The sequence below is a fragment of the Trichomycterus rosablanca genome, chromosome 22 (genome assembly GCF_030014385.1).
Source record: "Trichomycterus rosablanca isolate fTriRos1 chromosome 22, fTriRos1.hap1, whole genome shotgun sequence".
NCBI lineage: Eukaryota > Metazoa > Chordata > Actinopteri > Siluriformes > Trichomycteridae > Trichomycterus > Trichomycterus rosablanca.
This window is the reverse complement of record NC_086009.1, coordinates 22,017,501-22,032,500: the sequence shown is the minus strand read 5'-3', so window position 1 is coordinate 22,032,500 and position 15,000 is coordinate 22,017,501. Positions and strand designations below refer to the sequence as shown.

Here is a 15,000-nt window from a genome sequence, read left to right as displayed (position 1 = left end):
TTCTAGTCCCTGAAACATTAGGTGTATTTCTGTTAGGATGAGGCTGTAACTGTAGGCTGCATCTCCTGGTTCTGATTCTTTATTTCTCTCTGAGCTCAGGAGCAGTGAAACCACACCCATCATTACTGCACGTCACATGACCTGAGAGGAATGTGGGCGGGGCCGCCGCGGGGCCGCCGTGGTTTGGCTGCAGGAGAGGGGCGCACTTATTTAGTGTGTAGTCATCTAGACACACACACACACACACACACACACATGATCTGAACACACTCCACACACACGCATACACACAATCTAACATACACACACACACGCACACACATGATCTAAACACACACCACACACTAACACACACACATACACACAATCTAACATACACACACACACACACACATACACACAATCTAACATACACACACACACACACACACACACACACACATACACACATGATCTAAACACACTCCACACACTCCTCACACACGCATACACACAATCTTGTTAGAGCACACACACACACAAACACACACACTCACACACAATCTAACACACACACACACATGATCTAAACACACTCCACACACACGCATACACACAATCTAACATACACACACACACACACACACACACACATGATCTAAACACACTCCACACACTAACACACACACATACACACACTAACACACTCACACACACAATCTAACACACACACACACACACACACATGATCTAAACACACTCCACACACTAACACACACACATACACACACTAACACACTCACACACACAATCTAACACACACACACACACACACACACACACATGATCTAAACACACTCCACACACTCCTCACACATGCATACACACAATCTAACATACACACACATACACACACACACACACACACACACACATGATCTAAACACACTCCACACACTAACACACACACATACACACACTAACACACTCACACACACACACTCCTCACACACACAATCTAACACACACGCACACACACACACACACACATGATCTAAACACACTCCACACACTAACACACACACATACACACACTAACACACTCACACACACAATCTAACACACACACACACACACACACATGATCTAAACACACTCCACACACTAACACACACACATACACACACTAACACACTCACACACACAATCTAACGCACACACACACACACACACATGATCTAAACACACTCCACACACTAACACACACACATACACACACTAACACACTCACACACACAATCTAACACACACACACTCTACTCACACACAAACACACACATGATCTAAACACACTCCACACACTAACACACTCACACACACACTCACACACACACACAATCTAACACACACGCACACACACACACACATGATCTAAACACACTCCACACACTAACACACACACATACACACACTAACACACTCACACACACAATCTAACACACACACACTCTCCTTACACACAAACACACATGCACAGTCTAACACACACACACAATCTAATACACACACACACACACTCCTCACACACACAGTCTAACACACACTCATCACACACATTCTAACGCACACACACTCACACACACACAATCCAGCACACACAAAATTTAACACACACGCAGCATTCAACAACACACCCTCACAGATACACACTCATCTATAATCACACACACATACACACACAATCTAACACACACAATCTTATATACACAAACACAAAAACACACTCAAACACTCTGATACACACACATACACACACACACACACACACTCTCACCACAGCTGGACTCAGTCATTAGGGGGCTGTCCACATACTTTACAGTGTACATGTATAAAACAGCAGCTGGATTATTTGTTTCTCGGCTGATCGGGATCATTTGTGATCCTACAGTGATCCAGCAGTGATCGACTGATCCAGATGTTCTTACCCGAGTCGATGGCGGTGACGGTGAGCTGGTATCGGTCCTGAAGCTCGCGGTCCAGAGTCCTCTCCAGTCGGAGCTGGCCGCTGGACGTCAGGCTGAAGGAACCCTCGTCGTTTCCTCCACTCAGGGTGAAGCTCACCTGCCCGTTCAGACCGGCGTCGTCATCACGAGCCACCACCTACAGAGGAGAGGAACACACCTGAGAACATCGTCCTGCTAATGACATCAAACACTGTTTTATCATCATCTCTGAAGTTCTGGAGCAGGTTCAGATGGTTTTACTGGGTGTTACACCGTCTACATGGGTCTACAGGATTATCAGGATGGATCAGTGGTCTCTCTGAGGGTCTCAGACTCAGTTCTGAAGGATGTGAGTGGGTTCTTCATGTGTTCTGAGTGGTCATTAGAAGGTGGTGTGGAATTTGGTTGGGTTCAGTGTGATTCTTAGACTGAATCTAATGCTGGTTCCTGTTGGGTTCCTGCACCTCTGGCCAGATTTTACTGGTTCTATTTGGATTCTGTTTTATTTAGGTGTGTTTTGATCAGGTTCTGTTGGGTTCTACCTGAGTTTGGTCTGGTGTTAATGGATTTTTGTTTTTAATTTGGTAAATGTGCATCTACTCTGGCTAACATTCTTGGGTTTCTTTGAGATTTTTTTGAGATTTTTTGGGATTATTTGGGGGATTTTTTTGGATTTCTTGAAGTTTCTTTGGGATTTCTTTGGGTTTCTGATGGTCGAGTTATTGGGTTCTGTATTTGGTGACCACGTTTCTGCTCTGGTTTTTGGGTTATGTTTGGATCTTCAGTGGTTCGGTGAGATTCTGTATTACTCTCCTGGATCTATGGTGTGATGTATATGGGTTCTGTCCTGGTACTGTGTGGGTTTATTGGATCTCTTGGGGTTCTGTCTGATTAACGTTAGGTCTGTGGATTGATTTCTGCTCTGGGTTGGTCTGCAATGCGGTTCTGCGTGGGTTCTCATGAGTTCTTGGGCTGTTTGTTTTGTTTGGATCTTATTGGGGTTCTGTTTGATTCTGTACGGGTTCGAGTGTTTAAGCTCTTGCCTGTAGGATGTTCTTGGGAAGGTCCTCCAGGTTCTCCTGAACGTTGACGGTGTAGACCGAGGGCTCAAAGAGCGGCGCACAATCATTCACGTCCAGCAGCACAATGTTGACGGTGGCGCGGTCCACCCGGGGGCTGCTCCCGCGATCCGAGGCCTGAACCACCAACGAGTATGAAGATCGAGCTTCACGGTCCAGAGGTTTAGCCACCGAAATCACGCCGGTGACCGAATCGATCCGGAAATCCGAGTTCCCGTTAGCGGCGCCGATGGAGAAGCGGATTTGTCCGTTTGTCCCGTCGTCCGTGTCGGTAGCGAACACCTGCAGGACGTCGGTTCCGGTGAGCATGTTCTCCTCGATCTCGATGTCGTAGATGTTCTGCGAGAAGCTGGGCGTGTTGTCGTTCACGTCCAGAACCACCATGGTCACCTCCATGGTGGAGGACAGCGGAGGCCGGCCCTTATCCGTGGCGATCACGGTGAGCGTGTAATTGGTCATCTCCTCCCGGTCCAGTTCCCCGATCAGCCGGACGTTCCCGTCGATGTTCCCCACGCTGAACTTGCTCCCGTACGTTTTGGTCAGCGAGTATTCCACGTAGCTGTTGGGGCCGCTGTCGGGGTCCAGCGCCTGCACCGTGAGCACCACCGTGTCCACCGCCGTGTTCTCCTGGATGAAGGCCACCTTCTGCGTGATGAAGACGGGCGGGCAGTCGTTGACGTCCAGCAGGATGACGGAGACCTGGGCGGTGCTGGTGAAGCGGGCGGCGGGAGGCGGAGCCAGATCGTTAGCGGTGATGACCAGGTTGTAGAAGGACTGAGCTTCACGGTCCAGAGCTTTAGTGGTCTGAAGAACACCAGAGTCACTGATGCTGAACTGAGACTGATGATCTCCTGTAGCGATACGGAACTCCAGCTGAGCGTTCGGACCTGAGGAGAGACGAGAACATGTTTTATTATCGCTGAAATAATCACGGCACACGCGGTACGAGCTTTCACATACTACATCACCAAAAGTATGTGGACACATGTGTTTTATAAAAACAAAAAGTTCTCCTGTGGTTCCAGTGCTGATTTTATTAGTTCCTCATCGTTACACGAGCACAAACAATTCCATTCATTTAATTCAGTAATTTATTTGGCCTGGCTGCTCCCACGGTCTGAGGCCTGAACCACCAACGATTATTTATTTATTTATTTTAAATTCATTTATTTGAATCTAACAGTTGTTTGTTTGGTGATTTATTTACATGTTTATTTATTATTTCTTTATTATTTCTGTATTATTTATTTATTTATTTACTTTATTTATTAGTTTGGTGATTTATTTACGTGTTTATTTCTTTATTATTTCTTTATTTCTTTATTATTTATTTTATTTATTAGTTTGGTGATTTATTTACGTATTTATTTATTTATTATTTATTTATTATTTATTTATTTATTTTATTTATTAGTTAGGTGATTTATTTACGTGTTTATTTATTATTTATTTTTTTTACATTTTTTATTTATTTTATTAGTTTGGTGATTTATTTACGTGTTTATTTATTCTTTATTATTTATTTGTTTGGTTTATTTATTAATTAATGTATTTTTGCATTTCTGTTTTTTCCTCCCTGTGCTTCACTCATGGGTCACACGTGCAGAAGGACGGCAGGCGGTTCGGCTCCTATTTTTCCCTGCCTCCTAAAACCAGGTGTAAATCCCTGCAGCAGTGTTCCGGAAGCGGTTGCCAGATCCCCAATATCCATCGATTCAAAACTTCATTTCATATTTGATCTGGTTTTCCTCATTAGCTGAACGTTCGTTCTCTTTATTATCTATAAAATCTGGCGACAGCTCAGATCTGATGATTAGCTCAGGGTTCATCAGGCCGGCGGGTTCAGCGTCAGACGAAGCGCTAGCCTGGTTTAACCAGCTCAAATTGAGCATCTTTAACGCTACACGCCGGCGTGCTCAGGCGTAACGCCGCGGCACCTTCCCACAATTCCCTGCTGTTTACACAAAACAAACAATCTCTCCATCGACGGGCGCAGACAGAGAGGTCACGGCTCAGGAAGAGCTAGCAGCGGCGTTCTGGGAGCTCTACGGTCTGAGGGGAGCGACGGCAGACGGGCGAGCGAGTGAGCGAGCGAGAGAGAGGGAGAGAGAGAGAGGGAGAGAGAGAGAGAGAGAGAGAGAGGGAGAAAGAGAGAGAGAGGAATGTAGCCGCTGTAACCACATTAGACGCCGTTTTAGCGCTGAGACTCTGAGAAAGCTACACTCAGCGCTATGCTAACACTGCAGCGTGAGCCGCGACGCTAAATCACTTCAGTGTTTAAATCTTCAGGTTCTGAAGCAGCAGGTTCAGCGTTTCAGCTTCTTCATCTGATTCTGCTTCAGTAACTGATCGTTTAAACCTGAAGATTTAGTGAGATTTTAGCTTCAGGTTTAATAAAGAAAGGTTTATTACACAGCTGCTCAGGGGTCCGAGCGCCGCTGCTTTAGGTTCTTTACTGGACACGTTCAGCTCGGAGTTCTGTGTGCTGTTGGTTCTATAGGGTTTGATCTGGTTTGATCTGTGTGTTTTATGGAATTTGGTTGGGTTCAGCCCCCCCCACCCCCCCTCATGGTCAGTTGGTCAGTTGCTCGGTCAGGTCAGCGGGACGCAGCATCGCTAAGCAGCGGAACATGAAACTGAAGACGTTTGGCGGTAAGCTAGCGGATATGCAGATGTAACGCTACGCTGCTTTAAAAATGCATGCGGGATTATGTGCTAATGCTAGAGCACTTAGCGCCGCCAGATCTGCTCCATCTTTCAGCTCTGTGGAGTCGAATATCGCGGCTCTGTGCGCTGTGGAGGAACTAGCGCCGCGCTGCAGCCGTAACTCTAGAGTCTCGCCGGAGCCACGTGGAGCCCCAAATTACTGAAGCCACAATTCTCCGAGCCAGCGGAAATCAGACGAACGTCAACACGCCGAGAGACGACGGAGAGGCGCGGCGGGGACCGGGGGGGGGGGGGGGGGGGACGCAGGGGGCGACGTCACCGCAGCGATACAGGGCTTTTACTTCTAAATCCAGCGTTCCTAAAATCAAACATCAAACACGAATGATCAAAGACTTTTATCTGCTAAAATTCACTTCTGATAAAAGTCACCCCAAAAACAAACGTTCACCCGCCATCACACTTCACACACACAGAGGCTAATAACAACTACACAAACATACAGAGAACATGCCAAACTCCACACAGACACTAGCTGATGAGCAATATAAACCTCCAGTTTTTTTTTTTACTGGGACAGACTGGACACACACAGAGGCCACGCCTTCTTTATTCAGACATACAGAGGCCACGCCTTCTTTACTGAGACATACAGAGGCCACGCCTTCTTTACTGGGCTGACTGGACACACAGTGGCCACGCCTTCTTTACTACACACAACGGCCACGCCCATTTATTAAAACTGACAGCACATATATTCAGAGACCATGTCTGATTCACTGGATTAACCACACAATGGTTTTTTGGACTGACAGGAACCAGAACCAGAACCAGGACCAGGACCAGGACCGGCTCTTACAGAACCACGTGTCCGTCACACCCGTATCGTATATTGTTGCGTATCTTACCGTCGTCTGCATCAGCCGCCGCCAGCGTGAGGACGGAGGATCCGGGGTTCAGGTCCTCCAGGATGGACGTGCTGTACAGAGTGGAGTTAAACACCGGCGCATTATCATTCACATCCAGCACGTTAAAGTAAACCCGTACGTAGCTGGCCTGTCCTCCGCCGTCCTCCGCCTTCACCGTCATGATGTAATAGCGCTGCGTTTCGTAATCCAGCGCCCGCGTCACGTTAAACACGCCCGTCACCGGGTTCACCAGGAAGGTGGAGTCGTCGTCGTCCTCCTCCAGGCAGTACGTCACCTCGCCGTTAGAGCCGGAGTCCGAGTCGCTCGCCAGGATCGCCGCCACGATGGAGCCTGCAGGGACGAGACAGGGAGGGTGAGACGGGGGGCGGGACCACGGCGGGCACTGACTGGAGAGTGAGACGGGAGTGGGACCACGGCGGGCGCTGACTGCCAAACACTGACTGGAGAGTGAGACGGGAGCGGGACCACAGCGGGCACTGACTGGAGAGTGAGACGGGAGCGGGACCACAGCGGGACCACAGCGGGCACTGACTGCCAAACACTGACTGGAGAGTGAGACGGGAGCGGGACCACAGCGGGACCACAGCGGGCACTGACTGCCAAACACTGACTGGAGAGTGAGACGGGAGTGGGACCACAGCGGGACCACAGCGGGCACTGACTGCCAAACACTGACTGGAGAGTGAGACGGGAGCGGGACCACAGCGGGCACTGACTGGAGAGTGAGACGGGAGTGGGACCATGGCGGGCGCTGACTGCCAAACACTGACTGGAGAGTGAGACGGGGGGCGGGACCACAGCGGGCACTGACTGGAGAGTGAGACGGGAGTGGGACCACAGCGGGACCACAGCGGGCACTGACTGCCAAACACTGACTGGAGAGTGAGACGGGGGGCGGGACCACAGCGGGCACTGACTGGAGAGTGAGACGGGAGTGGGACCACAGCGGGACCACAGCGGGCACTGACTGCCAAACACTGACTGGAGAGTGAGACGGGAGCGGGACCACAGCGGGCACTGACTGGAGAGTGAGACGGGAGTGGGACCATGGCGGGCGCTGACTGCCAAACACTGACTGGAGAGTGAGACGGGAGCGGGACCACAGCGGGCACTGACTGGAGAGTGAGACGGGAGTGGGACCATGGCGGGCGCTGACTGCCAAACACTGACTGGAGAGTGAGACGGGAGCGGGACCACAGCGGGCGCTGACTGGAGAGTGAGACGGGAGCGGGACCACGGCGGGCGCTGACTGGAGAGTGAGACGGGAGCGGGACCACAGCGGGCACTGACTGGAGAGTGAGACGGGAGCGGGACCACAGCGGGCACTGACTGGAGAGTGAGACGGGAGTGGGACCACAGCGGGCACTGACTGCCAAACACTGACTGGAGAGTGAGACGGGAGCTCAGCGCTTGTTGAGTACAACCAAAGGCGTAACACCCGACCGTCCTCGCTTTCTACTTTAATGTAGCTAACTACTAAAAATATCAACTAAAACGTGTGAATATCACGGCGCTGTTACTCTGGTGAATCTCGCTGCTTCCTGCGCTTATTTAAGAGGCTTATAAAAGAAAAAAAAAAGAAAACATTAAGAGGCTTCCAGTTCAGTGACGTCAATTCAGTGCGCAGTAGCGTTAGCTTACATGTAGCAATATTCATATTTTGACTCTTTAACGACTTCATAATTCAGAGGATCCAGTGATAATAGAATCTCCATAAAACAAAACCTAACAGCTCTGGAACGTTTTTTATGACTACAGGATGCGAGAGAAGCAATTTATGAAATCTTCATTCATATTTCCCATTCAAAATTTCTCTTAGACCCGGGTTACCAAATATGGGCGTAACAACATGGCGTGGCCTACAAAATGACGACGCGACTTCAGTGGACTATAGAGTTACTGGGCGACTCTGAGCTCTGGACTGGGTTACGCTAATTGGGACGTGCAGTGTATGATGGGAAACCTTCAGGTTCTTATGGGAATGTCATTACTGGGAAGCAGAGCCGTGAGAACGTCTGGGTCTGTGCCGTCTGGACGGCTGACAGACACCAGTCCGAGCGCAGGGATACGCCCGAGGGCCTCGTCTGAGGGGCCCGGTGAGATTTAAACCGGGGGGCTGGGGTCCGGCGTTCCTAAACACCCCAAAAACACCCCCACAGATGAATGGACTCCTCTCTGCCCGGGGTGGAGCTTCACTGAGACGGAGCTTGGTGTAAAGAACAAACCACCTGGACCCTTGAGCCACAGATGAAGCCCTGATTAGCAGTTCTGGATTCATTAAAAGCTCTATGAGGGTAAGAGCATCATCAGGTGCACCCTACGGCGCAAGCACAAAGAAATACAGACATCGACATAGAAAACACAATCACTGCCCACTTTATTAGGAACACCTTTCTCCCTTTTTCTCCCAGTTTAGTCGTAGCCGGTTCCTCTCCCTCTGCTGGAGACCCTGATGGTGTATTCTCCTGACACGCCCTCCCTCCGGCACCTTCTTATTCGCCTGTGAGGTCGGTCTCGCGCATGGAGAGTCACGCACTGATCTAAACTTCTGTACAGGAGCCTCGGGATACTAACCAGGGTCCTTACACAGCGTCCACGACCCCGCCCACTTTTCAGTCCCGTCTTTTCCCACCCAGCAGACTAGCGGCCGATTTCATCTGTCGCACCGTCTGCACTGCTGACCGTTCCCACTAGGGGGCATCCTGAAGACCCCAGACTGCTGTGCTGCTGGTACAATGACTGACTGGATGAGGGATGAATGAGCAGGTGTTCCTAATAAACTGCTCGGTGAGTATTTGGATGGTAACTGTGAGGAGTTCGTACCCGCCGCCGTGTCCTCTGGGATGTCGAAGGAGTAAACGGGGCGGGAGAAGGTGGGCGTGTGGTCGTTCACGTCGCTCACTGTGATGTTGACGAACATGTCGGACGATTGCTGACCGTCGTCCGCTCGAACCAGCAGCGAGTATTTGGAGCGGCGCTCTCTGTCCAATCGCCTCGTGGCCGTCAGGTCACCTGACTCGGGGTCGATCCTGAAACTGTCGTCCGCCCCGCTGATGATGGTGTAGGTGACCAGAGCGTTCGGACCCTGAAACAAGGATAAAACAGCTCGGTTTATTAATGATGCTAACGCTGCGCTGTACTGAACACGGGCTAACGTGCTCAGTGCTAACTGTACGTATAAGCTAATCCAGTGAGAAAAGCTAACAGACAGAGCGAAGCTAAGCTAGTGGGTGAAAGATAACTGAGTTAAAGCTAATTTGGTAAATAAAAGCTAGTCTAGTGAGTAAAGGTGAACCAAGCAAATGAAAGCTAACCTAGCGTTTAAACCTTAATTTAGCGAGTATAAGCTAACTGAGAGAGTGAGAGCTAACCTAGCGTTTAAACCTTAATTTAGCGAGTATAAGCTAACTGAGAGAGTGAGAGCTAACCTAGCGTTTAAACCTTAATTTAGCGAGTATAAGCTAACCGAGAGAGTGAAAGCTAACCTAGCGTTTAAACCTTAATTTAGCGAGTATAAGCTAACCGAGAGAGTGAAAGCTAACCTAGCGTTTAAACCTTAATTTAGCGAGTATAAGCTAACCGAGAGAGTGAAAGCTAACCTAGCGTTTAAACCTTAATTTAGCGAGTATAAGCTAACCGAGAGAGTGAAAGCTAACCTAGCGTTTAAACCTTAATTTAGCGAGTATAAGCTAACCGAGAGAGTGAAAGCTAACCTAGCGTTTAAACCTTAATTTAGCGAGTATAAGCTAACCGAGAGAGTGAAAGCTAACCTAGCGTTTAAACCTTAATTTAGCGAGTATAAGCTAACCGAGAGAGTGAAAGCTAACCTAGCGTTTAAACCTTAATTTAGCGAGTATAAGCTAACCGAGAGAGTGAAAGCTAACCTAGCGTTTAAACCTTAATTTAGCGAGTATAAGCTAACCGAGAGAGTGAAAGCTAACCTAGCGTTTAAACCTTAATTTAGCGAGTATAAGCTAACCGAGAGAGTGAAAGCTAACCTAGCGTTTAAACCTTAATTTAGCGAGTATAAGCTAACCGAGAGAGTGAAAGCTAACCTAGCGTTTAAACCTTAATTTAGCGAGTATAAGCTAACCGAGAGAGTGAAAGCTAATCTGGTGTATAAAGAATGTTCTGCAGTGTTAGCTTTATATATATTTTGTTCAGCTGCTACATGCTAAGATAAACAATCCTGATTCCGCCATGCTAGCGTGAACAGATTTGTGGCGCGGAGTGAAAAATCCGCGGCGATAAACACATTAGCGACTGAGTGAAGATTCATTACGCTAGTTTTTCTCAGCATGTGTTTAGCTTGACGGCGTGAAGCTTATTTATCAGCAGCAGCTGTTTAATTAGCGGCGGTTTGTTTTAACAGGTGCGTCCTGAGCCTCCCGCTATCCAAACTGTTTAGCGCACTAGCACGTGCAAAGCTAACTCTGAACACGTCGGGGCTACGTGTCGACACGATCCTCCGTACGGAACGTAAACATCGCAGGATTCCGGATCCGCCGTGCAGTTAGCCTGAGCGCTACGTACCGCTGTCCCGCGCGGGGGGTGGAGTCCCGGTCCAGCGGAACGTTCAGACGAGTAATAACAGGAGAAATAAAAACGCGCTACGTTCATCAGAGCGGCGTTAATAAGAAACGTTACAGAAGCTTCAGGCGTCGTTACTGTAACTGCAGGGAGTCACGACAGGCAGGAAAAATCCATTTAAAACTAAAATCATTTATTTATTTATTTTAATTTACTTTAATTTACCTGCTTCAGACTGTTTTTTTCTCATTACATTGTTTACATGAATTTGTATTATTTATATTTTTCTTTTATTTTTAAGTTGTTATTTATTTATTTATTTATACTGATTAATTGTTGTGCTGTTTTATGTTCATGGTTGTCTTGAAAGGCACTTCTAAATAAATGTTTATGACTTAATATATTTATTATTATTACTATATTTATTATTATTATATTTAATATTATTATTATTATTATATATTATTATTATTATTATTATATTTTATTATTATTATTATTATTATTATCATTATTAATTATTATATTTATTGTTATTATTATTATTGTGTATTAATATATTATTATTATTATTATTATCATATTATATTTATTATTATTATATTTATTATTATTATATGTTATTATAATCATTATTATTATTATATTTATTATTATTATTATTATATTTATCATTATTGTATTTATTATTATTATTATTATATTATTACTATTATTATTATATTTATTATTAATATTATTATTATTTATTTATTATTATTATTATATTAATTATTACTATTATTAATATTATTATTATTATATTTATTATACTTATTATTATTAATATTATTATTATTATTATTATGCCAGGAGAGCAGATCACACTGCTGATACTCGAACCCAGATCTCAGAGGTGGTGGGACAGCGTAACAGACACCTTTGACTCTTGAGCGCTGGATGGTTTTTATATGATGAGGCGGTGGTGGTGTCGGGGAGGCGTCCACATACTTCTGCTCATGTTAAACATGAGGATTGTTTAGTTGAGTGTGAGTGTAAGAATTCAGTAGCGGTTTAAACTCTGGAGAGTCTCAGAGGAATCGTTCTGCTCTCTGAACCCCGAGCGCTCCTGCATTCCTCCATAAATTCAGCTAATCGCTCCCCTGATAGCGCCGCCACGCAGCCGCGCTACACAGCCGCGCCACACATCAGAAACACGCCGCGCGGCGACGGAGGGCCAGACGTCTGGCACCGAACACCGCGGGGTTTAAAGAGCCGCTCTCAACACGCCATCCGGTCTGATTTCATTCTTAATAACGACGCGACACTCCCGTCCGGCGTGAGTCAGCAGCCAATCAGAGCACAGAGCACAGCCGTCCGGGGTTAAAGGTCATGTTCAGGAGCAGCTGTGGCTCTTCGGGTGAGCGGGGACTTGAACTTAAAACCTTACAGACGGACGCTAGCATTAAACTCTGAAGCTCCTTTCAGTCCCGCCGCCAGTCCGGCCGGGGAATCGAACCCAGACCCTTCTCACTGGGACGCTACAGCGCTACCCACCGCTCCACTGTGTCGCCCCTCCTTTAATTCCAATTCTCCTTTTGGGTTTAGACCAAACAACCTTAGATGAACCCAAAACCCTCCCACAGCAAAGCTCTTCCACTTCCAGTCCTGCAGAAACCAAAACATCACCCCGGTCCTCTGGTTTCAGAACTTGGCTCCTCATCCCTCCACATGTGGTTCACGTGTAAAGCTCCAGATCTTCCTGACTGGATCTGATATATGCAAGATCCTTCTTCTGTTGTTCTGGCACCGATCTGCTCGGAGACGCCGGGGAGACGTGAACCCTCCTCCCTCCGGCAGGTCCTGGGAGATGTTCATGTGGAACAAGTGTTCCTGATACGTGAGAAGCGTTCCGGGACTGAAGGACGAGGGCGTGATGTGAGGAACCGAGCAGATCCCAGCAGCCTCAGCGTTCTCACACGCCTCAGGTGTTCCACAGGAACGGAGCCCAGCGTTTAGAACAGGAGGAGACAGAACAGGAGCGGCTCCTCGGGGGCCCGACCACACATCTCAGGTAACTTCATAACATCCAGGAGGAACCAGAGGAGGAATCAGAGGAACCAGAGAAGGAACCAGAGGAGGAACCAGAGGAGGAACCAGAAGAGGAACATGGTATCGCTGTTGCTGTGGTAACCAGGTCCTTTTGTCCCACCCATCCTTTCCTCCCTCAGTTCCTTTGATGTTTTTGTCTGATCGTTTATGTAACGTTCACATTCTGGAACCTAAAGACGTGCTGCGTGACTCCACTGTTCCAGATCCTCCCAATAAGAGCTGGATCGAGGCGGCGGGGCGCGTTATGCACCCCATAAAACCAAACCGGCCGGGAAGGAATTTGGCAGCTACTCGATTTTACACATCAGTCCGGCGTATCGGTCCAGTGTATCGGTCCAGCGTTCCACTTTTATTAGCAACAGACCCCAATTCCTGAGGACCAGAACGTCTGTTGGTCTTGGACACTCGATTTAAACCATCAAACCATCACACTGTTGCCCCGCCCAAAACATCAGCTTCTATTTACCTCCTCCATCCAAAATACACCAGAAACAGGTGAGAACACAAACCAGGGAGACGGAGGAGAGGAGGGAGACGAGGGAGACAGAGGAGATGGAGGAGACGAAGGAGATGAGGGAGGTGGAGGAGATGGAAGAGATGGAAGAGATGGAGGAGACGAGGGAGATGGAGAAGGAGGAGAAGGAGGAGATGAATGAGACAGAGGAGACGAGGGAGACGAGGCTTCCAAATTTTAACCCTCTTTTTTAAATAAGTTCCTTCTCTGAATGTTCCCACATCATCAGCCAGTTCCTCTCACTTCCACAATCAATCTGTGGGACCAATCCAGTTCCAACCGCAACACCCACACCATACACACACACACCATACACACACACACCATACACACACACACCATACACACACACACCATACACACACTCACTCACACACCATACACACACTCACACACACACACACACACACACTCTCTGCTAACGCTATTATGGAACTCCATCAACACTTCCAGTTTCGTCACACCATCTATTCCATCCTGGATCGTTTGGTTCAGCCTGGCAGCGGCTCACGTTTCTCCTCACGCTAATGACGGAGGAATTCATCGCGCGCTAAAACCCGGCGCGTGGTTATAAATAGCAGAAACGCTCGGACGGTCGGGTTACGGGAGTTTCCTACCTCGTCTGCGTCGGTGGCTGTTAGCTGCATTATCCTGAATCCATCGCCGACGTTCTCCTGAACCGTCACGTCCAGAACGTCGCTGGGGAAGAGCGGAGCGTTATCGTTAACGTCCTGCAGGGTGATCTCCACCTGGAATTATAAACAAACTCCATTATTTTATCATAATAATCTGGAATTATGGAAATTTACCAGCTCGGATCTGAAGTGAGCGAACGTTTCACTTATTTTATTGGGTAAAAGTATGTGGACGCCAATTTTATCAGGCAGGTCATGGAAATTCCTCCAGTAGAACTGGCACCGACACAGAATGGCACCTTTCCAACACTGAAAAATTCCAAAAGCTAAAAACTCTTCACTCATTTTATGTTAATATTAGGTGGAAACATCCAAGAGCTTCATCATCAGCACATAAACAGTTCATCAGCTTTAGCTCACAACCCTAACATCACCACGTGCACGGCAAAACAACTCAGAAAAGCACACCACTGTTGGACTCCGGAGCAAATCTCTGTCAGATCTGTAGTAATAAACCATCTAACAGACCCGTCTGTGCAGCCACACAAGCCTGAACATTAACCATAAGATCACCAT

At 47.5% G+C, this 15,000-nt stretch overlaps 1 protein-coding gene across 1 annotated transcript in view; it reads right to left on the bottom strand.

Annotated features, from left to right (window-relative positions):
* Positions 1–15,000, bottom strand: part of fat4 (FAT atypical cadherin 4) — an 80,321-nt gene that overhangs the window by 31,754 nt on the left and 33,567 nt on the right. The window contains exons 2-6 of the mRNA XM_063018711.1: positions 14,407–14,538; positions 9,478–9,739; positions 6,634–6,984; positions 3,026–3,948; positions 1,965–2,139 (exon numbers count right to left, since the gene is read on the bottom strand). Coding sequence (XP_062874781.1) covers positions 1,965–2,139; positions 3,026–3,948; positions 6,634–6,984; positions 9,478–9,739; positions 14,407–14,538 — 1,843 coding nt within the window. The remainder of the gene's footprint in view (positions 1–1,964; positions 2,140–3,025; positions 3,949–6,633; positions 6,985–9,477; positions 9,740–14,406; positions 14,539–15,000) is intronic.